The sequence below is a fragment of the Camarhynchus parvulus genome, chromosome 1A (assembly GCF_901933205.1).
Source record: "Camarhynchus parvulus chromosome 1A, STF_HiC, whole genome shotgun sequence".
NCBI lineage: Eukaryota > Metazoa > Chordata > Aves > Passeriformes > Thraupidae > Camarhynchus > Camarhynchus parvulus.
In genome coordinates this window covers 10037268-10061310 of record NC_044586.1, presented here as the reverse complement: position 1 = coordinate 10061310, position 24043 = coordinate 10037268, and the positions used below count along the sequence as shown (strand labels likewise).

General features: G+C 41.7%; 1 protein-coding gene across 1 annotated transcript; it reads right to left on the bottom strand.

Moving 5' to 3' along the window:
- Nucleotides 1–4758: 4758 nt before the first annotated feature.
- On the bottom strand, nucleotides 4759–20070 carry LOC115910685 (protein mono-ADP-ribosyltransferase PARP12-like). The gene is made up of 12 exons (XM_030960985.1): nucleotides 19751–20070; nucleotides 18761–18896; nucleotides 16876–17170; nucleotides 15832–15930; nucleotides 13788–13911; nucleotides 12926–13121; nucleotides 12324–12444; nucleotides 10935–11031; nucleotides 9942–10020; nucleotides 8572–8702; nucleotides 7786–7937; nucleotides 4759–6994 (listed from the first exon to the last, which is right to left on the bottom strand). Exons 1-12 carry the CDS (start codon nucleotides 20062–20064, stop codon nucleotides 6726–6728), a joined length of 2013 nt encoding a protein of 670 aa, XP_030816845.1. The 5' UTR covers nucleotides 20065–20070; the 3' UTR covers nucleotides 4759–6725.
- Nucleotides 20071–24043: the final 3973 nt, after the last annotated feature.

Here is a 24043-nt window from a genome sequence, read left to right as displayed (position 1 = left end):
GGCATTCCATACCTTATGGCACCATGCTTAGCACATAAAACTAGGGGAAGAAGAAGGAAGGGGGACAACATTCCAAGTGATGGCATTTGCCTTCCCAAGGCACTGTTGTGCCTGCTGGAGCTCTGCTTCCTGGGGTGGTGGAACACCTACCTGTACATAGGAAATGGTGAATGAATTCCTTCTTTGGTGTGTGGCTTTTGTTTTACCTATTAAACTGTTTTTGTCTCAATCCATGAGTTTTCTCATTCTTAAAATTCTCTCCCTCATCCCACTATGGGACGTGAATGCACAGCTCTGAGGGGCTGAGCTGCTGGCTGGGGTTAAACCACAATAACAGAACTGTGAGAAGAGATTGGTGCAGTCCCAAGACCCTTTTTAAAAATTCATTTATTCTTATATTTTTTCTTTAAAATTTTTGTATAGAACAAAAACTCCTGCAGCACTATAAAAATAAGGAAGCACCTTTGGTTCTTTGCAAGTCTTGACTTTCTGCCTGCCTGACAGAGTCTGCTTGAGGGTTCCTTAGGTACAGCATCTCTTGGTGATGTGCACAGAGAAGTGTTGCAGCAGCAGGAGGAAGAGACTGACTGCTCAGCTTCACTGCAAGGATGGAGCCATCTGCTCACTGATGCCTGGCTAGGTCCCTGAGTTTCTCTCCAGCAAGCATCTTTTGCTGCCTTCTTCCCACATGCTGCCTGAACACTGATCAAATTACTGGATCTTGTTCCTCAAAGACTGTCTCTCCTCTTTCATATATATTTTTTTTTTATTAACAGAACTATATAGGCAACAGTGGTGAAGCACTGACTGGGGAGGTCTTGGAATTATTCCTTTTTCCATGGAGCATTCCTGGCATTCTAAACAGAAGTGCCCTGCTACAGACACACTGATTATATGAATTGCTGATGGAGTGATTGTTATTTATTTGAAAAGCAACATGCTGTATTTACCTTAGTTTCTACACATTATGCATAATTTTTCCCCTCCTAGAAATAGTGTGCTGGAGGCTGATTTTCTGTGTAGCTTACATACACAGTCGACAAAAAGCTGGATGGGCCTTGCCTAAAATCTTCCCACCTACCAGAATGAGCAGGAAGTTTATTCCATCTGAAGTGATCTGTCGAAGGATTGTTTGTATTCTTTACACAAATCAGAAAGTTGTTGTGTGCTTCATTTTTGGCAATATAAGCCAAGCCTAAATCAAGCTTTTCCCTTTTTTACCCATGATTTTGCATAAATTCTTCTTCCCAGTCTCTGCCTCTGCAGCTTGGTGGTGTGGGTGAGCACTTAGCAGTGACTACTGAGGCAGAAGGCATGGAGCACCTCAGCCTCCTTCATGTTCTGGGTAACCAGAGCTCCTGTTTCCTTCTAGAGAGGGCCCACATTATCCCTAGTCTTCCTTTTATCACCCACATACCAGTAGAAGCTTTTTTTTTTTTTTTGTTACTTTGACATCCCTGACAAGATTAATTTCTATCAGGACTTGTTTTAGCTTTCCTAACCTGATCCCTGACTGCTTAGACAATTTCTCTGTATTCCTCCCAGGCTACCTGGCCTTGCTTCCACATTCTGTAGACTTCTTTTTTTGTTTGCTCCTTACTCATCCTTTAAGGTGTCCTGGTATTTTTGCCTCACCTCCTCTTTGTTGGGATGCATGACTCCTGATCTTGGAGGAAGTGATATTTGAATTTTAACAAGCTTTATTTGGTGCCTTGTCCTTCCCCTTAATCCTGACCTGTAAGGTCTCAGTCAGCTCCTCCTCCATTCCCAGGGGGAGCTCCATGGTCAGAGGGTGACACCCCCTTCTCATCTCCTCTGTCCTTCCTCAAAAGCCTATTTCCATTCCAGCACTCCAGTCACAGGAGCCATCCACCGTGTCTGTGTGGGGCCAGTGAGATCACAGACCTACAGGAGTGCAGACCTCTAACTTCATATTTTATTCTGCATGCTGCATATACTTGCAGAGAGGCATTCAAGTTGGGCTGGAATTCCTTTGTGCTGCTCTTCAGGTGCTCTCCTGCTGAACTATGAACCCTCTCCAGGCTCTGTGCATCTCTTGCTGGCACTGGCATCAAACTGGTATGACTGGGATGCATTGAGGTGCCTCTCTACCAACATAATTCCAAATATTGATGCCACACGAAGAAAAAACAGTCCTGAAGTGGCTGCTGGTGTGCATCACATTTTACAGGCTTGGAAAATGAACCAAAAGTCTTTCTCAGCTGCATCCACATTGAACATGGACAGTATGTGTTCAAGCAAACTCTCTTGAGCTTGTGCTAAGTGTCTTTCAACCATTCTGCAGGCTTCTGGTTAGGAAGTGTTATCTGTTTTCACCTGTCAGTTTGTAGCACTGTGGAACAGAGGAATTATTTTTGCATTTGAAGTCAGCTTTCTGGAAGTGCATCAACCCTTGTTCTACATGCAGGCTGAGACAGACAGCAAGAGAAGACAGGAAAAAGCCTGCCAACTTTCCAGTAATCCAGGAAGAGACCCAGGCCATTTGTTCCTTCTCATTAATGGTGATGCAGTCACCAGGCACTGCAGACATTGCACCAGGACACTCAGTGGTGCTGCACCTCACCTTGGCTGTGTGAGCTCAGCAACACACCCACAGAGTGAGCTGTGGCAGGGATCAGTGAGACTCTGGAAGCACACATTTCCAGGAAAACAAGGCCCTAGATTGCCAGCAGCTGTCCAAACCAGAAACTGCTAATATCACTGTAATCACAGTGTGTTTGTGCACCTATATAACATGGTCCCAAACTGATCTTGAGCAGGGCTGGTTTTAGAATTAAAAAAAAAAAAAACCTCAAAAAAAAAAAACCACAAAAAGAAAGCTACCAAAACTCCCTCCAGAACAAAAGCAAAACAGTAACAACAAAAACCCCACCCCCAGCACTATGTTTATAATTGCAATAGCAAAACCCAGCTTTATATCCTTAAGTAATGGTAACTGTTTGGCATTCTGGTACACCATGCTTCAGTCAGCAGCAGTTGGGCTAGGGAGGAACAAGGAAGCTGGTTTAAAATTCCTTTCCTCAGAAACAGCAAGTGTGTTGTCTTGCATTGCTGAGCTGTGAGTTTGTTTAAAATCGGGGACGTCTTTGTTACAAAAGGGTTTTAGTCATTCTCTGACAGCTGATATGAAGCAAAGGCTGCTTGGTAAAGGAAAGCTTCTATTAAATATGTCTTCTGGTCTTTGTAATGATGACAGAAAGCTGTCAGTATGAAATGGTATTTTTAATGAAGCTGCTGATAGAAAAAAAGCTTTACCATTTTGTACTTTAAAAATAGTATTCCTAGAAAAACAGAGTTGGGTGGCAGAAATTATTATGCTTCATGGATTGTAAATTGGAACTTTCTAGTCTTACCTGGCATTAAACTGCAGAATTTCCTCTCTGTGTGAGATACTTCAGGCAATGATCACCTCATTTCCCTTTGTTAATCATCCTGGACATAGCTTCACCTGATACCAGACTCTTCCAGGTGTTTACAGCAGAAACCAGGGTAAAAGAATTTAAAGCTGATTTATAAACTGTCTGTCACTTCTTGGTTTATACTGGCCCCACTCACTTTCTTCTGACCTTGAAAAATCTCATGTTTCTAAGATGTTTTTCTCCCTGCACTGCAGGGAGCTGTGGCTACTTTCAAGGAGGGAGTATTCCCTCAGTTGCTAGGATTTCTGCATGCAGAGATGAATTTGTGATGGGCCTGAAGTAAGAAGTGCAATGGAGCGACAGAGGCCACGAAGTCTATCCCTTGGACAAACAGGGAAGCAGCAGTTATGCTGCCCATGTAACAGCCATCCCACCCCGATCTTCTGCTGGATGTACTCCAAGTTAAGCAGCATTTCTGCAATTCCCACTTGCCCTTTGGCCCTAAGGCAGCCCTGGGCACTGGTTCCTAGAGGCAAAGCTCGTTCTCCAAGCCCAGCAGCACTGAGCACACCACAGCACCTGCTATCTGCCATCCACCCAAGTTGCTCTCACCCACCAGCCCCTGCTCTGCCAGACTGCAGTTATCCAAACCAGATACTGCCACTCCCTTGCTGCCAACACTTAGACAGGATTTTGGCACCCACATATCACAAAATCCGGTCAGAAATCAAGACAAACCTGGCTCCAGGTACCCTTCATGAAAGGGTGCAGTGAACTGCCTTTGGCTGGCTGCCAGGCCCCTCTCCAGCACAGCAGGTGGAGGATGAAGGTTCACAAACCCCCGTGCTCCACTCCCCACTGCTGGCACAGCAAAGCTGTTTGGCTTCTGCTGGCTGTGCTGTCTGCCTTGCCAGGATGGACCTGGTACTGAAAAAGGAAACCTCCTTCACAGCTTATCTTTCTCCTCACATGGCGTGGGAGTGAGTGACAGATTATTGCACCCTTCCTGCTCAGTGGCTTGTCTTAAGTAGCCAAAAGAGATACTCCTCACTCAGAAAAGAGGATCAATGTTACTTTTTGCCTAAAGTTTGAATTTAATGCAAACATCTCTTTAATGCGTTCATTTCCAAATGCAACCCAAACAGCTGTAGAGGGACTCCTGCTTAACAACAACCTCTAAATTCACAAGTGTATTGAAATACTGTGATTTCAGTATTGAAATAGAGAAAACCATCAGAAGGAATTTACTGGCTTGAGTACCTGTTAATTTACCATACACAAGAATGTTACCCCTGCAGTTTCAAAAGTGGATAACATGGCTACTTTTCTTTTCTGTGATAATGGAGAAATTACAGACGACAAAGTACAACAACCAGGCATTTTATTCTCTGTTTTACTTACACTCATACACATACAAGAATCAAGTTAGAGGTTTTAAAAATACAATAAAAATATCAATAAAAATATTTCAACTTTTTGCCTGAAAAAGAATGTTTGTTTCAATTTTCTGGCAGAAGATTAACATGACTTTAGCTATCCTAGTTCCTACCTGAAATTCTGCTTATGTTCAGAGGAAGAAATTCATACAACCAGTATTCTCATTCACCATTAACATGTAGATGAACATGGTTTTTGTTTTGGCAGAAAAACCTTATTCTGCACAGACAGGAAATCCTTCCTCCATAACTGTTATCCTCCTCAAGGAATGTACTATTTGGTGACAAGCTCATTTGCTGACGTTAGATTTATCATTTACTTCTATTACAAATCTTTCAAAAGAAATAATACAGCCAATTTGCCTGTCCCTATTCTGTGTTGCACTGGGATTAAACACAAATGGGAGATATTTTCCTTTAGGTATCATGCTGTTAGATTTGCAGTTTACAAAAAAGGGAGTCTGCACAGCCTTACTCCAGCTAATCATGGCCAAGCTCCTGGCTCACAGTGCTGAAGTAATAAGGAGTTACCCAGTGAACACCTGTCAATCATCATCCAGATGAGTTAAAAACAAGTACACAGAATGTAGCTGAAGATGAGCTTTTTTAGGTCATATAGAAAGTATTTCTTAAGGCTTCTGCAGCACAGTATAGCTAACTTATAGCTACTTTAGCACATTAATCTCAGGATAAAGTATCTATCTATGTATCAGCAACTTTATTCTTAAAAAAATATTTGATAGCTCAAGTTTTTTGATTGCACACATGTAAGCTGACTGCTCAACACTATTATCTTCTTCTGATAGGAATAATTAAATATTCAACCTAATTTTCAGATTTTAAAGGTTTCAGCTCTGTGGCTAAAGACAACTTCCTAAGCAAGCATGTTTTTCTTGAAAGAAGTCCAACGACAGCTTGATTACACAGGAAATCTGTGAATCTCTGGCACCCAAAGAGGCAGAACACCTAATGATAGACAGTCACTCACCATCCTTCCCAGCAGCTCTAAGGGAACCGTAAAGTTCATCCACAGAAACAAGGTACTGATAATCAAGCAGGACAAGCAGTACATTTCCCTCCTAAGTATGGTATTAAATAACAGTGTGAGTTGCCTCCTCTGCTTCCTCCACAGCTCTGCCAGCACTCTTGTGTTTGTAGGCACAGTGAAAGTCATGAAAAACTTGTGTTCTCAGACATGAAATACAGTATATAATTGATACAGTAACACAGCACCAAGCAGCCTCTGTTATGCTTGTATCTTTGGTAATTGTTTTAAATGAGAAACTCAACAAGTGAAAATAAGTCTCTGCTCTGTTTCAACAAGCAAGTTTAATTTTTGAGGTTTTGTTGGTGCAGATTAAGTAAGGACAAAAAAGAAGAGTGCTACTATGAATTTATGCAATGAGTTGAGCACAGAGATTGTACAATCACAGTTGCAAACACCTGAATGTCTACTGTTACAGGAGACAGATTACTAAAAAACTGTATTTTATCTGGTTTTGAGCTAAAAGATAAACAGGTAGAGGGATAGCACCTCTGACCAATGAGCATGTGTAAAAATCTATCCTGAAACAATAACTAAAAACTGTTTAAACTTGGCAGTCATGGCCAATCCTCATGCTACAACCATCAGCAATTTTTTCTAATAAATTTATGAAAGGCTCCCATAATGTAGGGTAATGTGAAAGCTGCTACAAATAGGATACAGAAACAGGATTTTAGGAATTCTAAAACATCCTCTATGTCTTTTTATGCCTTGTTTTCTATTACACAGAAAAGACAGAAAAAAAATGTTTCTGAACACACACCTATCTGATCACACAGCTTCTTCAAAATCAATTTTTCTCTCTCAAGCCAAAACTAAAAAACTGTTTAAACCGGTTAAACATAAGAATGACAGGTTTTGCTGCTATAGAAGTCTTGCTGATGCCTGGTATTCTATGAGATACTCTGGATAAATCTGCTGCTTCTCAAAGATGACAAAGATAGAAGGGTTTGAGGAGTTATTCACACAACTGTCATAGAATTTTTGGTTGTCCTTCATGGGAGGCCGAACATAATGAGAACTACCAAGAGTGAACTCCCCCACCAGCACTCGTGCCAGGAACATGGTCTTGGTGTTTGAGTCTGCCCCACAGTAGTTGTCAGAATAAGAAGCATCCCTTGCAAAATAGCTGCCTGCAGAAGAGACACCAAGACAGAGTTTATAAGACACTAAAACAGCAGGAAAAAAGTGATACTGTGTGAAAATGAATTAATAAACAAACCCATTAAGCAATTCATGAACAGCCTTTCCAAAGCCTTCACTTGTCCTCTATGTCCCTCTTAGTGGAAATGACCACTATGCACTTTTTAGTTTTCACAGCACACATATGAAAAACCGATGTTTAAAACATTATCATAATCTTCTACAGGATTTCCTCCTGACCCTAGATGTCCACCTCCCCCACTATCACCACATTTCCTCTCCTGGCAGAGGCTACTAATATTCATCAGCACAACTGGACTTGATGATCCTTGTGGGTCCCTTCCACGCTCAAAATACACTGTGATTCTCTAACATTTCTGAGAGTTACAAAGTATTCAAGCAGAAAGGTGTGTAGTCAGACAGTCAGCCTGTCTCAGCTATTCACTAGATATGCTGGAAATTTCCTGTACATAGGACAATATAGAAAGATATAATCTGCTAACAAGGCAAAAAAAAAAAAGAAGCCAGGCTGCTTTTCTGTACGAACTGGGAGAAACTGGAACAGCAGTAAGCCTGGAGTCTGGCAGAAACCATCCCTACAACAGAGCCTTTTAGAGTGCCTTAGCTCCAAATGACTCTTGTGAAACTCAGCTCTGTTGCCCACATCATGACACAGAGAAGCCCAGGACTGGCCAAGTACCACCCTGTAAACTCTCAGTACTCTGCAGTGAGTACTGAGAATTTTTTAGCAAGTCTAGGATTACTGAAAGAGCTGAAAAACCTTTGCCGTAGACTGTCCCATGGAGGCCACAGATTCTCCAGTCAAAGTTTTGCTGGCAGATGGCATCAATGTCTTTTTTACTGGTCCCATGAAATAAAAATCGCTCATCTGCAGCCTTTCCACCATTGCTCTTCTGCATTAGGTCCTTCTGCCTGCAATGAGAAGCAGAATCTTTGCTGTGGCTGTCCCCACAGGTTCCAGCTACTCGGAAACAATTTTACACAGAGTATATTCTGAAAATCTTTACAGTAAGGCCTAATTTGGGCATATAAACATGCTTCCACATTATACATAAATGCTTTACTACAAATGTTTTCTTTCCTTCACTGCCTTTGAAGAGAGAGGGGGGAATCTCAGTGTTATTTTTTTTTCCCCCTGAACACAGGAGTTTCTATTAAGGCTTGCCCTCCATGAGTTTTGCATTTAATTTTGAAGGCTGTTTCAATTTTGACCAGCTGCAAAACACTGTGCTAAATATGACTCATTACCAGCTTCAAGGTTTCACTGGAAGGAAGCTGTCATGGACACAGGCCTGGCAGAAGTCAGGAGCAAGGATTCCTCCCACACAGCCCTGAATGTGACTGTTCTAAGCTCTGTGTCTTGACTGAGCTTTGGGTTTGTTGATACCTCTTTATCTAAATGTTGATACAAGGTAGGTATTTCAGTGGGAGAGTGGTAGCAGAGGCATTTCAGGAACGCATGTTCTATCTTTAGCACAGCACATACAGCTAACTGCAGAAACAACAAACATCATGCATACATACCAGAGCAGTGTTTTACACTTACCATTGATACAGTTCCCAGAGGGATGGGTTCTGAACTCTACAGATCTTTTTAATAGCTGCTTTGGGCATTGTGCGCTGAAAGTCCACTTTGACTTTCTTGTATTCTTCAGAAGAACAGTCAAGCTCAATCAGCTGCAAGGAAAAGTTTGAAAAGTTACTTTTGCATGCTTTTGTGCAGCCACTGAACCCCTCTTAGTATCTGAGTCAAGATATATATTGCATGCATCAAACAGTATCTAAATACATAGCAGAAATGAGCACATAAATAAGGAACTGAGAATTTATGTTGCAGAAAACCAGAGGATCTTTTTAGTTTATACTCCTGACAGCCAGTGAACACAAACTACACTCACTGCCTGTTGTGTTTCTAAATCAATTGGAGAGGCGTTATTCAAACAATTTTAGGGAAAAACATGGCCACACTACTAAAAATCAGTTCCTTACATGACAGTTCTGAAAGCATGCAAAGCTTACTTGCCAATTTTTGTAGGAACATAAAAAATGTCAATGTTAGTCTTGTTTCTTAGTGACAACTTGTTGAGGATTTGCATTTTGCAAGTTAGTGATTTTTGAGCATCAAATAATACCTTTTCTGTAGGCACAGTTACTAGAGTTGACAGAGAAGCTGGTGGAAGCAGAAAGGAATTCAGAGAAAGTATGCCACACATATATTAACTGGGTGTGTTACAAAGGTAAAGAAGTTTACTTCACTGGAATGAATCAAATAATAGTAAAAGTAATAATAAAAGATCCCATCCTGAACAAGCTGCCCTGAGAGGTTGTGGAGTCTCTCTGGAGATATTCAAAACCTACCTGGACACAGTCCTGTGTGCCCTCCTCTAGGTGAACCTGCTTTAGCAGGGGAGTTGGCTTCTGTGATCTCCAGAGGTCCCCCCTTCCAAGCCCAATTATTCTGTGAACTCCCCTGGTTTCAGAGCAGCTCTCCATAGACAAACAACAGCCTACAGCTAAGGGAAGGGCTGCTCTGAAGTTCAGAGCCATCATTTACCTTTGATGCTTTCAGCACATGTTGGGACTTCAAAACTGTGTATTTTGGACACCAGTACCAGTCTTGTTAGCACAGCAAATCTGCCAAGCCAAGGGATTAATAGTAGCAGTGAAAGTCCCTGCTGCCACAGTTTTACTGCCACCATTTGTTTAAATTTATGTCTAGTTTCATCTCCAGATCTGCCCAGTGTGGTATCAGGTTTAAATTTACCAATACCTCTCTATTACATTACATAGAAATAGACATAGTCATTTACATATCATACATAGTCATTTACAAAGCCAGTAGAAACACTGAACTTGAGATGGAACAAACCTGACATGACAAAACTGACAGAAAGAAAAAACTAAAAAGCTCCAAACCTTGAATCCCAGTTCAGGCAGGGCAGATTTGTCCCAGTGAGGTGGAATGTTCTTAAATCCTTCTGTATGTTTAACGCCCCTGTAGATTATAAAACATTACAAATAGACAATTAAAATAAAACTAAACATGACATTTTATGTACATATTATACTAAACATTTTTGTCAAGCTTAGGGAGAATATAGGCAACTGAACATATTAAAAAATATTTCAAAACTGTCATTTCTGTTCAGCACATGAAAACATTTGTTCCAAGTCATCGTGTCAAGACTTATGGCAGAAAGCAAGATCCCAAATGAAAACTAAAAGAAATATATACTCTAAACTAAACACATAAGGATTTGTCTTGCAGAGTTGAATGTATATATAAAAGCTCTACTACACCAGGGGAGGTAAATACAAATGCATCCAGTATCACATCAGAATGACTGAAACAGGATAGATACAGCCCTCCCCTGTACTTACACCCCAATTTTAATTAGTGTGTTTAGCTGCTCTTTTCAGTGTTTAAGCAAGGGCTGTGTGCTGCAAGGGAATGTGCAAAAATTGGCTGTTACATGCAACTCTACCTCCTTGCAGGCTCTCACTTTTTGCTCTACCTGTAACAACTACTGCTTTCTTTCAGATTGTCTGGCTGCTCTCAGAAGAATTTTTCTGAACTTGCATTTAGCTTTGAAAATTATTCATCTCAGACAGAGCTAGTACACATAAACGCACTGCTACATGTTGAATTATTTCCTACCTTTCTACACTTCCTGTGGCCAAACCCAAATTTTCTTCACCACAGAGGTTCCTGAGTTGATTGAAAACTGCTGGCCAGTCTGCAACACTGCCCTGGCTAGACATGGTTGTAGGAAAGGTTTGTCCCTTTCCCTCTCCATGTCTTTCACAAGTGCCTTAACAGCTACTTCTTCACTCTACTTGCACTCATGGAGGATTCAGCATTCACAAAGCACTAAACCCATCACCTCAGAATGAGCAGTTGTGGTTTACCTGGCTTTTGTCTTTTCCACCTCTGACTGAGAGACAAATTTAGGTCTTCTGCAAATCTTCCTCTCTGTTTTGTAGCGAAGGTTTTTCTGCATCATGGCTGGGGAAAAAAAAACCCAAACAAAATCCCATGAACAATCAAAGATGTTTTTGAAAGCCTTCACACTGCAGCCACATTTGTCACTAAGTTGTTTTGTTAAAAACATAGACAAAAAGGCTTCCTCCTTCTCATTTTGCAACTGAGATACTTTTCCCGTACATTTAATTGTAGATTTCAAACCCTGTAAACACAACCCACCATCTATCGCAGACCATTTATTTTTATTGGCCACCAGGAGAAACAAGTCAAGCAACTTATATTTTAGAGGCATTTCTTTCTGGATTTTGGAAACTCTGCAGCTACTGTGACATCATACTAACGATTAAGAGTCAGTACCAGCCAGGACAATAAGGCCTCATGTTCAGAGAGAGATACACAGGAAAACAAACAAAAAACCTCTTGACACCACCAAGCCTAGAAATGAAGTTCTGAAAGACATCTACACTGCATATATTTGCCTAAGTTACTAAAAAAGCCCAAACCTTAGAAAAGGGATTGATTCACTATGCAATTTTCACTTCTAAGCTGGCCAAGTTTTCCCAGCATTGCTTTTGATTGAATCACAAACAACAGACAACATGTCCTTTCTGGTTTTTTGGTTTGGGGTTTTTGAGTTTGGCTTTTTTTTCATTCGGAATGACAGAGTAATGAAAAGCTGGATCAAAGACAACTACACCACACTGACAGTCCAGGCAGGCTGATTCTCACCACTGTTACACATAATTTTTTAAAAGGATGCCAGGAAAAGCAACATCTCAGAGAGGACAATGCTATCACAAGTGGCTTTTATTTCCTGCACTCTTGGGAAACACTTCTTCCTACTTTGACATAGTCAAGGTATTTTCTCAGCCTTTCCAGACAAGATGAAAAGAAAATATGTGCTAAAATCTTGCAATGCTAAGGATTGTCTGGACCCTACATTTTGTCCAAGTGGGATTTTTTTCTGCACACCAGTGATTAAAGTAGAGCAGAAGCTGGCTTGTCAAGTCTTCTAGAAGTTCCTCATCATTTGTGTTGGTGCCAGCATCAATGTCATACTTGGACTTTCTGGCAGATATTTTGAAACCTAGCACAAAAACTCCTCAAAAATAAAAGCTTTGAAAGAAGAGAATGCCACTCTGCTTGCGTGAACAGCTCTTATCCTGAGAACTTTGATAGAAACTCTGTCTCTGTAAGCATTGCAATTCAAAGTCCAAATTTCTCTCTTCTATCTCCTGTAATAAGGTAATTCAGAACCACAAGATATCTGGGAGGGAAGAACAAAACATAAAAACAAAGCAAATGCAACCTACACACAAAATTTATTTCATATTCATGTCTTCCAGCTTTGAAGGTCATCTTTGGAGAACTTTCAGTCAAATAAGCTTTCTCCAGGTCATCACTGGAGACAGTAGCAGCTGCATGAAGATCATCCTGTCACACCAAAAATAGAGAGAAAAAAAGTTTCTCCTGGTCTGTTATAGACAAGCAAGTCTAAAAATTAACAACTCTTGTATGTATGTTGGCTGCAGGATATATCAGCATATGAGAAATCCTTGATTTAGAGTGGCACATTTACCAACTAGACCAAGCAAGATGGCAGAGTACTACCGGACCTTCAGAGAAGGAGGCTTTTCTCAGAAGCAATGGAAAAAATGTATTATTACTGTGATCCTGACACAACTCACTGAATAGTTATCTGTTGATAATATTTGTGACTCATCAGTGATCAGTCCCACACCTGAACCAATCAAAATCACTGGGAAAAGACCCCACAAAGCCTTTAATTAAGTCCATCTGTATAAGTGAGAGGAAGACGGTGACAGAAGAGGGGGAGGATATAAGCACTGTGCATTTTCAGTAGTTCTGCACTTGTCACACAGAGTTAGGAGTCTCTCCATTTCTCCACACTTACTTGTTTTCCATACTCCTGCCACGTGCCATATTCATCTTTCCAGTACCAGATCCATTCTGTTGTAAGGATGAAGTGAGGAGGTTTGGTCACAGAGGAGGCTGTAGAAAGACGTCTGACTTTTTTCAACCCACAGCACATGTCACGAAAACAAATACTGAACGGGAAAAGGAACTCTTCAGTAAAAGCACAATCAAATCTATAAAAAAAAAAAAAGAAGGGGAAAAAAATCAGAACTGTTTGTGAAGCTTTACTCATAGATTCAGAAGCCCACTACAAATTTGCAAATCAAGTCAATCTCACCCAAAAGCAGAACGCAAAGGTGCACTTTTCACTACAATGTGTGCTTTGCACCTTGCACTTTTCACAACTCTGTGTGCTAGCTATATTATGTGTTTGTACATATTTTGCATTACAGTACTATGTCCCACATTGGTTCTATGGGCAATGATCATAATCCACTCCTAAATCAGAACAATGGAAAACAGGCACTGCCTTCTCCTTGCTGACCAGCTATATTCTAAGGAGAATACTGACATAACTTAAGAAGGGCTGCAAAGAGCCTGTAACATAAGAGGAACAGGTAATTTTCCAGCATGGGATGTGGCACACTGGGATGAGCCCCTTCCAATACTCTCTTTATGCTATATAACCAATTCCAAACTCAAAAAGGTATTTCCATATTCTTCACATGCTCTGCTCCCAAGAGGGGGGCAAACCTCATTCAAAGTGAGGTCAGTAGAAGAATGTCAAATAAAACTAGTTATGCAATGACTACATTAGAATTGCAGTAATTTATAGCCACTAAGGATCTGGTATAGTACAGCAAACTCCAAACATTATAAATTTTTGTAAGAGTTCATACCTGACGTTTTTTGGGTCACAATATGCGTCTTCTATTTCTTCCATATTCGTGAAGTCCTTCCAGGTATTACCCTCAGAGTACTGCCATCTATATGGCAAGTGAAAATGGGTTCTGATACACTTTTCTGTAAAAGTTTTAAAAAAAAAAAAAAAGAAGTAGGAGATCCATTGTTTTGACAGGCTATGAGAGAACTCCAACATTTCAGGGCTGTGTACCCAGCTGGTGAAATCATCAGAAGGATAGCTAGGAAAGTGTTCACCTATGGCACCATTACAAGCAATAATTCAAAATTTTTCAGCATAAGCAAGCAACACTTGAATTTTTGGGCTTAGGTAGAAGTTCAGTTTCTGTATGTACCAGACTCTCTTTGCACATTTAAATTGTGCAGATCATTCTCAAAGAGACAAAAAATGATCACAGGCTCCTACAAGGCTATTATTTAATAAATAGAAAAAAAAGTGTGTTTATGATTAACTGCTAAATCACAAAGTGGTATTACCGAGGAAAAATCCAAAACCCAGCAGTGCTTAGTTTTAAGATAGGAGAAGGACTGTCACTGTTTAACTTCAGATGGTAACTAAGTACAACACAGCCACTTACTCCCATTTCTTTCAATGAGATGGGGGGAACAGGAAAAAGGTAAATCTGCAGGTTGAAATCAGAACAGTTTAGTAAATGAAACAAAATACAACATAACAGGTGTAAGTTTATATATATATATATATACATATACATACATATATATATATATATATATATATATATACACACTCTTGTATATCTATAATGAAGCTAACAAAAAGTGAGAGAGGAATAAAGCCCAAGAAATACAAGTGATGCACACTATGGTTGTTCACCCCCAGCCCCTTGCCAAGGAGCAATCAGCCCCTCCCAGCCAACTCCCCCAGTCTATATGCTGAGCATGGTGTTCTAATGGTATGGAATAGCCCTTTGACAAGTTCAGGTCAGCTGTCCTGGCTATGCTCCTTCCCAGCTTCTTGTGCACCTCCTCAGTGGCAACACATGGGCAGCTGAAAAATTCTTGACTTTGAGTAAGCACTACTTAGCAACAACTAAAGCATCAGTGTGTTATCAATGTTATTCTCATACTAAATCCAAAACACAGCACTGTACTGGTTTCTAGGAAGAAAATTAACTCTGTCCCAGCTGAAAGCAGGGATGTATCTACCACTTATTCCATACTATTTACACCATGTCTAGGTCCCACACCTTTCAACACAACCCAGTTAACAACCATCACCTTTCCCCTCCTTTGATAAATACACAGACATCATTCCTTTAGTCTCAAAGTCCTTTGCCCTTCAGTAAATCTCCAAGAGATCCAGGCCCCACAAAGAAGAGCAATGGCAGCAGTGAGCCAGGTATCATAAGTGTTACAAGAGTTCAAAGTGTCACTGGGCAGTCACTCCTCAGTGGGAGTGAAGGTGACATCACCAGTGCACATGTGCATAAACCCGAGGCCAGTTTCCACATCAGAACAAAAGGAAACTTAACTCCAGGGAAAGTCAACGAGAAACTGCACCACACCTTCATATGAGGAGGTGTACAGTACACAGGTCAAGAACATCAAGAAAAGAAAGGATAGCAAAAAAATCAACAAAAAAGCTGGTAAAGCAGCCTTTTTTCTTGACACCTTGGAACATTTTGAAAGGCAGACAGCTAAGACAGATGGAACAGAAGAATACTAGAAGAAAAAATGTAGAATTCAGAGTATCTTTCATATCTTTCCGGTTTGGGAATGTGACTCTTTTCATTCAGCAATCCCTTAGGTAAACACAGGTGGAGTAGCCAATCTTCAGCACAAGTAGATTCCAGAGCAAAACAAAACATCTCCTTTGTTTGGTGTGCCAGGTCACACACTTTCCTACAGCAGTCAAGACAGCAGTGAGATTTAACTAAACCTAAGCAGAAACTCATGGAAACTTTCCCCTTTCTGTGAACGATGTCTACCATTTCCTCTTTATGACAACAGAAAAAGAGGCTGGACTTGACACAGTCTGTACTGATACTTGAGACAACGTACCTTTAAAGCCACAACTTCTGTACAGATGATGTAAACATATCTGTTCTGATTCATCCTCCTTTGAAGTTGAGGAATCCCGTCTAGTGCTGGGTTTTCCATCTAGAAGGGGGAATTGTAACTATTAACACACTTCAGATCAACAATGCCTCTTAAAAGTACTCCTATCCCTAGGAAAGAACCCTAAAGGCAATGATTGTAACTACCTAACTGCACTCAGCCCCAGAAAGACAAGGAAGCCTTTGATAAACTTGTATACTCAAAGTGCTCTCCCCCCGCTATCCATCCTTTCTGAACTTGATTTCCCTGTAACTGCTGAATTGCTCAGATACAGATTTTAGCTATCCCCACAAAATGAGAATAGAATCCAATGCCTTTATACTTCCAGATGGACTTGAGTTAAATGTGCATTCCACACAGCTGATCACACTGGCAGCTATAAAATACAAAGTTTCAAAATCTGATACCTCTGTAAATTAAAGCACATTAAGGAAAGGAAGAAGGAACTGCAGGCAGAATAGCAGAGATGAACATACACACTTGAATTCTCCATTGTGTTATCCTTTTTTTTTCCCTGCTAAACTATACTTAAATTACAATTCTAAAGAACTTCAGAAGAAAAGTGCAAACAAAATATTACACTTCCAAGAAATAACTTAGGGTAATGCTGTTTGTGAATTCTTGTGCCAGACAATCGCTACATTAAAGAAAAACAATTAAATAGTTTATAATCAGACAACCACCACTCCTATTCCTAAACAGGTCTCTACGTATTTTACCTAAAAAACTCCAAAATTATAGAGTTCCCTACTTTCAGTTCCTGTTACTTTTTAACCCAAGTCTGAGAATAAACACCAGCACGCTATTTCTCAGGAACCTCTCTTGACTTCACTAGTCAAGACAAAGATTTCTGTCAGTGAGATAGGTACAAGGTCCATCCTTGTACACAAATCAAGATGTAAATTCAGTTTTCTTGATGACACCAGTGAAAATATTAAATTCACTACTGTGACTCTTCTGATGTATTCAAAACCTGATTTTATTTACCTTTGCATGGTGAAGATTTGGCATCCTCTATGTCATACATGCTTCTGTTGCCATTTTTTATGTCATACATGTTTCTATAAGTGGAAGGTAGTTTCTTAATAATGTCTGAGCTCATCCCCTGTCTCTCCAGTTTCTCAAAACATTCTGGATTTAATAAGTCATGGGATCGTTTGCAGCTGCTGCCAAATCTGCACTGACCCCGCAAAAAGTACTGGCAAACATGAAGTTTGGTGCAGGATGTTTTAAAGGAACAAGATCCATGAAGTCCATCACCTTTGTTATAATGCAAGCAGACCTTGGGAAGGAGAAGAAAAAAAGAATTTAAACATCAAACAACAATGTGCTCATTTAGACTGTTTGAATCCATGATTTTTAGTTTTTTTATGGCTACAATGTGCATACATTTGCTTTTGAAAGAAACATTTCTTCTTTCTTTTTGTTTTCCAAATGATTACTTGATAGCTTTTCCTTTGCCCTGCTAATGTTTAGAAAAATCTTTCAAAAGACAACATTCTTTCAGACATTCTCAAGATGGGATTTAGTGCTAAATCATACCTCTAATTTTCTAGTTTTGGAGTTTTTTTGACTAAGAGATACTGAATCTGACTGGAATGGAATTAACTTTCTTCACAGCAGACCATACCACACTATGTTTTGGGTTTGGGACCAAAACAGTGTTGGTAACACATCTTTTTGGTCTGTTTGGGTCAGCTGTCCTGGCCATGCTCCCTGCTGGCTCCTTGTGCCCCTCCTCACTGGCAGAACTGAAGAAGCCTGGGACTGAAGGTAAGCACTCAGTGGGTTGCCAACGTGATTTTCATATTAAATCCAAAACACAGCCCTGTTCATGATACCAGTAAGAAAATTAACTCTATCTCAGCTGAACCCAGAACAGATAAACACCACACAGCCTCTCACTCACTCCCTCCAGGGCTGAGATAAACACAGTTTAATATGGCATAAAAAGAAGAGGAAATAATAACGATGATAAAAGAACAAACGAAACAAGAGATGCACAATGCAACTGCTCACCACTCACTGACCAAAGCCCAGCCAGTCCCCACCAGTGTGGCACCACCCCTGGGCCACCTCCCCCCTGTTCCACTGTTCAGAATGATGTCATATGGTATGGAGTATCCTTTTGTCCAGTTTGGGGCAGCTGTCTTGGCTGCATTCCCTCCCAGCTTCTTGTGCACTCTGAGTCAACAGGCTAGCAGGGCAGTATGAAAAGCTGAAAAGTCCTTGACTTAGAGCAAGCACTGCTCAGCAAAAACTAAAACATGTTATCAACATTGTTTTCACCCTGAATGCAAAACACAGCATTGTACCAGTTACTAGAAAGAAAATTAACTGTATTCCAGCCAAAACTAGGAAATAGTCCAAACTGGACAAAGGGATATTCCATGCCACATAATGTCATTCTCTAAAAAAAATAGTAATAGTGGGGAAGGGTACAGAGGGAAGGTGAAAGAAGAGGGAGATGGGTCCTTCTTACAAGGTAGCACTTGCTCAGACACTTACTGGGCATCAGTCTGCTTCAAGGTGGTGAAGCAGAAGTGTCTTTGCAACACTTCTCCCTGCTTTCCTCCCCTTTCAACACTGTCTTTATCTCCATTCACAGGTTTTGCCACTTCAGTTCTTCTTGTTAATGCTCACCTCCTCTGCTTGTGACAGAGGAGTGAGGAGTGGGTGAGGGACTGTTCAAGAGCTTAGCTGCCAGCCAGGGTCAACCCACCACAGGCGAGAACAGAGGATGCAGATTTATTTTTAGATTTGCATTAGGCTAAATAAATTGACACCCAATATCTCCATCTCTGTCAAGCCTCTTCCACATTGTGATGCTCACTGAAACACAAGACTAAGAAGCTGCTACAGTAATACTCACCTCTGGTAAGAGGGAAGGGTCATTTTGAAGCAGAAGCTGGCAAAGTTCATCATGGTTTAAATTCTCAAGTCCATATTGCTTTAGAACACGGAGATTGTGGTCTGAGTGGAAGCTGTGAACAAACCTGCATCCCTTCCTAGAACTCAAGAAACCCAAGATCAAAATGACTGGCATTACTTTGACACCCCATGGGCATTACACTGAACAGCTGGAAAAGCACACCAAATTAGCTAGGCTCAGAAGAATCCACATTGCTCAGCTATAAAGCCATTATGTGATTTGCAAAGCAGACTACATAATTACTCTGAGCATAATTGCCACGCTACTTCTGATTCAGTCATTATAGCCTCAGTGCACTCTGACAATATCCGCATTTTTGACCTGCAGCTCACCACCACAAAATCAACAAAGCTCCAGAGCATCACCCCCTCTCAGCCGATGAGTGCATCCACCAGGGTCCCGCAGCACAGGGACCTGAGGGGACACTCAGCTTTAGCTCATTGCCCAGGGTCCCACAGCACAGGGACCTGAGGGGACACAGCTCTAGCTCATTGCCCAGGGTCCCGCAGCTCAGGGACGTGCAGGGACACAGCTCTAACACACTGCCCAGGGTCCCACAGCTCAGGGACATGCCACAAAGTTAATCGTGGTTTAAATTCTGCAGCACAGGGACGTGCGGGGACAATCAGCTCTAGCACACTGCCCAGGGTCCCGCAGCTCAGGGACATGAGGGGACACTCAGCTCTCCCCTGGCACGGCGCTGCCCACGGGCAGGAAAGCCCCAGGGTGATGAGCTGGGGAGGAAGTGCTGCGACCCAAAGCTGTGAAACCACCGCCTGCGTCTGCCTCCTTTGCAACAACGCACACACAAATAAATAAAAACGGACGAGCAGTGAGCATTTCCGAGGCGGAAAGGCCTTTACTGAGAGCTCCTTCCCCTGAAGGGGCACACCGAGCCCCCCGCGATGGCGGCCGCCCCCCGCCCCTCACCTGGCCAGCTGGTTGCGGCAGAAGCCCTTCAGGTGGTACTTGCAGATGTGCAGCTGCCCGCACTGCCCCGGGCAGCCCGCGACGTGCTCCGGGCACAGCCGCACGGGGCTGGTGGCCACCACCACGGCCACCTCGGCCTCGGCCGCCGCCGCCCGGCCGGGCCGCCGCACCAGCGTGAAGCGCTGCGCGTCCAGCAGCACGGCCGCCAGCTGCTCGGCCGAGGGCCGGCTGGGCAGCCGCCGCCGCAGCTCGCCCTGCTCCAGGCAGCCGCCGCTGGAGCACAGCACCCGCAGCGCCTGGACCGCCAGCGCCATGGCCTTCTCGGGAAGCCCCGCCCGGGAAAGCCACGGAAACGGAAACGAAAGTGAAAGAGCCCGCGAGGGAGCGGGGCCGCCTCGGCCCGGAGTCTGCTCTGCCCCGCCGGGAGTGGCTTGCTCTGGGTGACCCGGCGGCGGTGCCGGGGCACGGACTTCGCCTCCTCCGCTGGCTGACTTTTAGGATGTATTGACCGTTTTCAATCACATGTCACCAAAAAGGGATGGCAGCTGTGAGATCACACATTTCCTGTAGGAAAAAGCAGGCGCAGGGATGAATGGAGCATCAGCCAGGTGAATGAAGCTTCACCGCCTTAAGTTACTGGGAGAATGCTGCTGTCTGAATTCTGCCATCAAAAACATCTCAGTTTATGGTTTCTGACCTGTGCCACTTTTCTGACGATACATCCTGAAGGCTGATCTCACGCTCCTCTCGTTTCAATATCTAAATTAAAAGCTCGGTCATGGTCACACATCTGGACGCACAGCTGCCCTGCTTGCAGTGCCCACGGTGGTACACCACTGCTTCTGCCTGCACAGCAGCCATGGCACCAGTGTGGCCCAGCAGTGTCCTCACCCTCTAGGAACTCACAAACTCTTCAGAAGGGTGCCCATCTTTTAATTAAGTGCCTTTGTCTGGGACATTTTGGCACCCCTGGTCCTGCATCACAGTCGCTCAGAAGCATGCTTTAAATGGTGGCAGAGCAATGATGCAAAGTGCCATCATTTCAGTCAGACTAGCAGTGGAAGGCATGGGGACTCTCACGGATGGTGGTTCTCTTTGAACAAAAGTCCTGCCTCCTTCCTAATCTTGCCAGTCCTGTTCTGTTGTGCCTTTCCCCTTGTCTCATCTTACTTCCTGCTTGCCCTGTGAGATCGGGAAGGAAATGACAAAAAGTAGAATCTAGACAAGCACACTGAACAGAAAAACAGCTCTACTCAGAGTACAGGTACAGGTTCCTAGAGATCTGTCTGTAGCTTACCTGTGACAGGCCATCAGCAAATTTTTATGTGAAAAATGTGTATTTTATGAATGGCTTTTCTCAAATATTAAAATGAATATTATATGTGTTATGTTAGAAAGTTATGTGATACTAATTTTCTTAAGTAGTGTGTTAAATGCAGTTTTACATTATAACATAGTGTCAAAATAGAAACTATGCTATGTAAGATACTTTTTTTAAAGAGAGGACTTGCACTGAGATAGCAGCCACAGGACATCTAATTTTTCAGAGGAAAAGAATTTATTGCTCTCTTGTCAGAAGAAACGAACTTCTTTCCGCCTCGCTCAGCCCTGAAGATGCTGTTAGGATTCAGAGGAAGAAGTTGACACTGACCAGAGAGAATCCTTTGTTTGAATGGAATTTATGCATCATATATGAGATGTATGAATATGCAACAAGCTATTGCTTTTAAGGGTTTTTCTGACCCAAAATCCAACCTATCAAACCAGCTCCAAACTTTTTACATCTTAAAGATCTGTCCCAACATCACTGTGCTGTCCAGGTAGCTGTTTCAACTGTATCTCCCTTTCACACTTTCTTTCCTCATGCATCTGAAAAACCCCATTCATTTGGCAGAAATATGGTAATTTTTTAATGATGAAATTGGTATGAATGACTACACCAATGTCAACATTATATAGAGAGAAAGAAGAGCAGGGTTGGAGGGCTGTTTTCAGGTAGCTTTACAGCAAATTCATTCCAAAATATTGATGAGTGTATTACAGGGAAGTTCACATGGCTATTCCTGCTTTGCAGGAACTCCTGAGTGAGTTTTTTGAGGCTCTATCATTCTGTCTCTTTCTCATGGAGAACAAAAGTAGAAGTATGAAAACAAACAATGGTTGATGCAGAGAGAAGGTTTGCAGAGATACCTTTGAATTACAGCACCTTCCCATGCCTGAATTCGTGCCCAAAATAAATCATAGCTTATTCTTTCTCACACAAGTTTCTTGCAGTTTGTTTTGTGGCATGTTCCTCAGGAAGAATAAAAGTACCCCTTTGATTTGATAGAACTTCCCCACCTGTGAATTATATATAAGCAAAATTGTACTTTCTTCTTCAGAAGAAGAATTATCAGCTAACAAAAAAGTCAATTTTCATTTGTAAAATTAAGTGCCATTAGACAAAGAAGGCACCTAGGGCAAGTGGCTCCTCTTCACCTCTCAAATACTGTAAATTAAAGGTAAGGCTGTGTTCTTAAATGTCATTGTAGCATAATTGCATATGAGCTGTTCTGCCTATAGGTAATGACTCTTGTGCACATTGGTCCTGAAATAAGCTCCCTCTAAGTAGTTCCTAAAGCTCCTGAACAGCTGCTGAACTCAGAGCATTTGGGGTTTTAATAACTGTGGGACTTCAGGTACTGCAATTTCAGTAAGCCAGATTTGTTAAAATCTGATGTATTGTGCTATGAAAACTTTACTTTAGAAATTAGCAGATGTCAGTCATTAGACTAATATCTTTATTTTTAGGAACAGTTTATGGATAATTGTGTCAATTTGAACTGTGGCATCATTTCTTAATCTTATTTACATCAATATTCAAAATGTAGTAATTTTATGATATTCCTGTGAATTTTCATATGCATCTTTAAAACATCCACTGTTGTTATGGTGCATGGCCCCTCTACTTCCCACCCCATCCACGTGTTTCAGTCTTTTCCCAGCTAGTATGGTGAAACTTCTAGCTTTACATTGTCTGTCATGGGAGATGATGTAAGGAAAATTGGCAGAAGAGGACAGAATATCTTCTTGACATGTTTGCTTGCAGGTGTTTTTGGTTGCCCGTCAACCTACATTTAAACACTACAACCTATATTTAAACATTTAATTGAGTTAGTTGTTGTCCCAGTGCTGGTCTGACAACATGGTTAAACACAGCTAAACTTTCCATTCTTTTCTCTGCAACTGGTTGGTTTATAATGGTTTGTATTTGCTATTTATCAAACACGTATAATTTTTATATGCTCTTTTTCTGGGTTAAGTATAGGTGTCCCATCCACCTTGGTCAAAATTGGTAGAATTTTATCCCAAGGAGTTGGTATGTTGGGATTCCACGTTTAATTTGTTCTTTGCTCAGAATTGTTTTGAGTGTTTTATCTGAGGACCACGCAGTCCAGGCTTGTACAGTTGGAATCAGTCCCATCAACCTATTGTTCCTGTGTGCTTCTCTAATTTCTTCACTTACAGCCAGTGTTTCTGAAATCTGTACTAATTGACAGCATATGGAGCTTACAGTTAGGATCCCAAGAGTCTCCCAGTGACATGCTAACCTAAAAATCAACCATCCAACAGGTAACACATGCACCCACAACTTGAAAGCAAGAAACGGGAAACTCGGTTCTGTTGCAGTATGTGAATAGCACCAGACTGTGGGGCTGTTGGCTGTCCCAGGGATCTTGCAGCCTCTGCAAAGAGCAGGATAAATCCTCAGTTTTTGCTCTTGCCTCAGGATACAAATGTTGACGTGTATTTTCACATGCAAACAGTATAGTCTGGGCAGGATCTAGGATGAATTGTCTTTTTTTTAAGAATAAACTAGCCTAATATAACATGCAAAAAAATTGTATTGTGTATAGTTTGGTTCATTACATAAATAAGTTTCAAAAGGTCTTGGTTGTGAAAAAAATTGGGGCTGAAAATTTACAGTATAGTTAATGATGCTGCTATTTGTCACTGGCACACTTCTAGTCTTATTTTGTTGAACATTTTGTTTCTTGGTGCCAGTGTAAATGTCTGTTTATTGTGTAGGCATTATGCTTTTGTTCTTTTTCATACCCTCAAAAAGGTAATGTATTCACACACACCCATAATCTTGTACACTGGCTTTCTCAACCTTTCAGAAACCCCCCAAGAAGCTCCTTTAAAACTGTAGTGATCCTCAAATGAGCAGTAAATTGGCCAAAGTCAGAAGCCAATTGCTGCTGTCACAGGAGTTTTTCCTGCATTTACCACTGCGTTATCCACTGTCTATAT

Excerpts from the sequence above, each read along its gene's own strand:
- LOC115910685 (XM_030960985.1), bottom strand. The coding sequence starts at position 20,064 with ATGGCGCTGGCGGTCCAGGCGCTGCGGGTGCTGTGCTCCAGCGGCGGC. Across the intron at positions 11,032-12,323 it reads ATATGAAATAAATTTTGTGT|CCATGATGCAGAAAAACCTT; the intron begins GTAGGTTGCATT and ends TTTTTTCCCCAG. Across the intron at positions 8,703-9,941 it reads TGCCTGAACTGGGATTCAAG|CTGATTGAGCTTGACTGTTC; the intron begins GTTTGGAGCTTT and ends TTTTCCTTGCAG.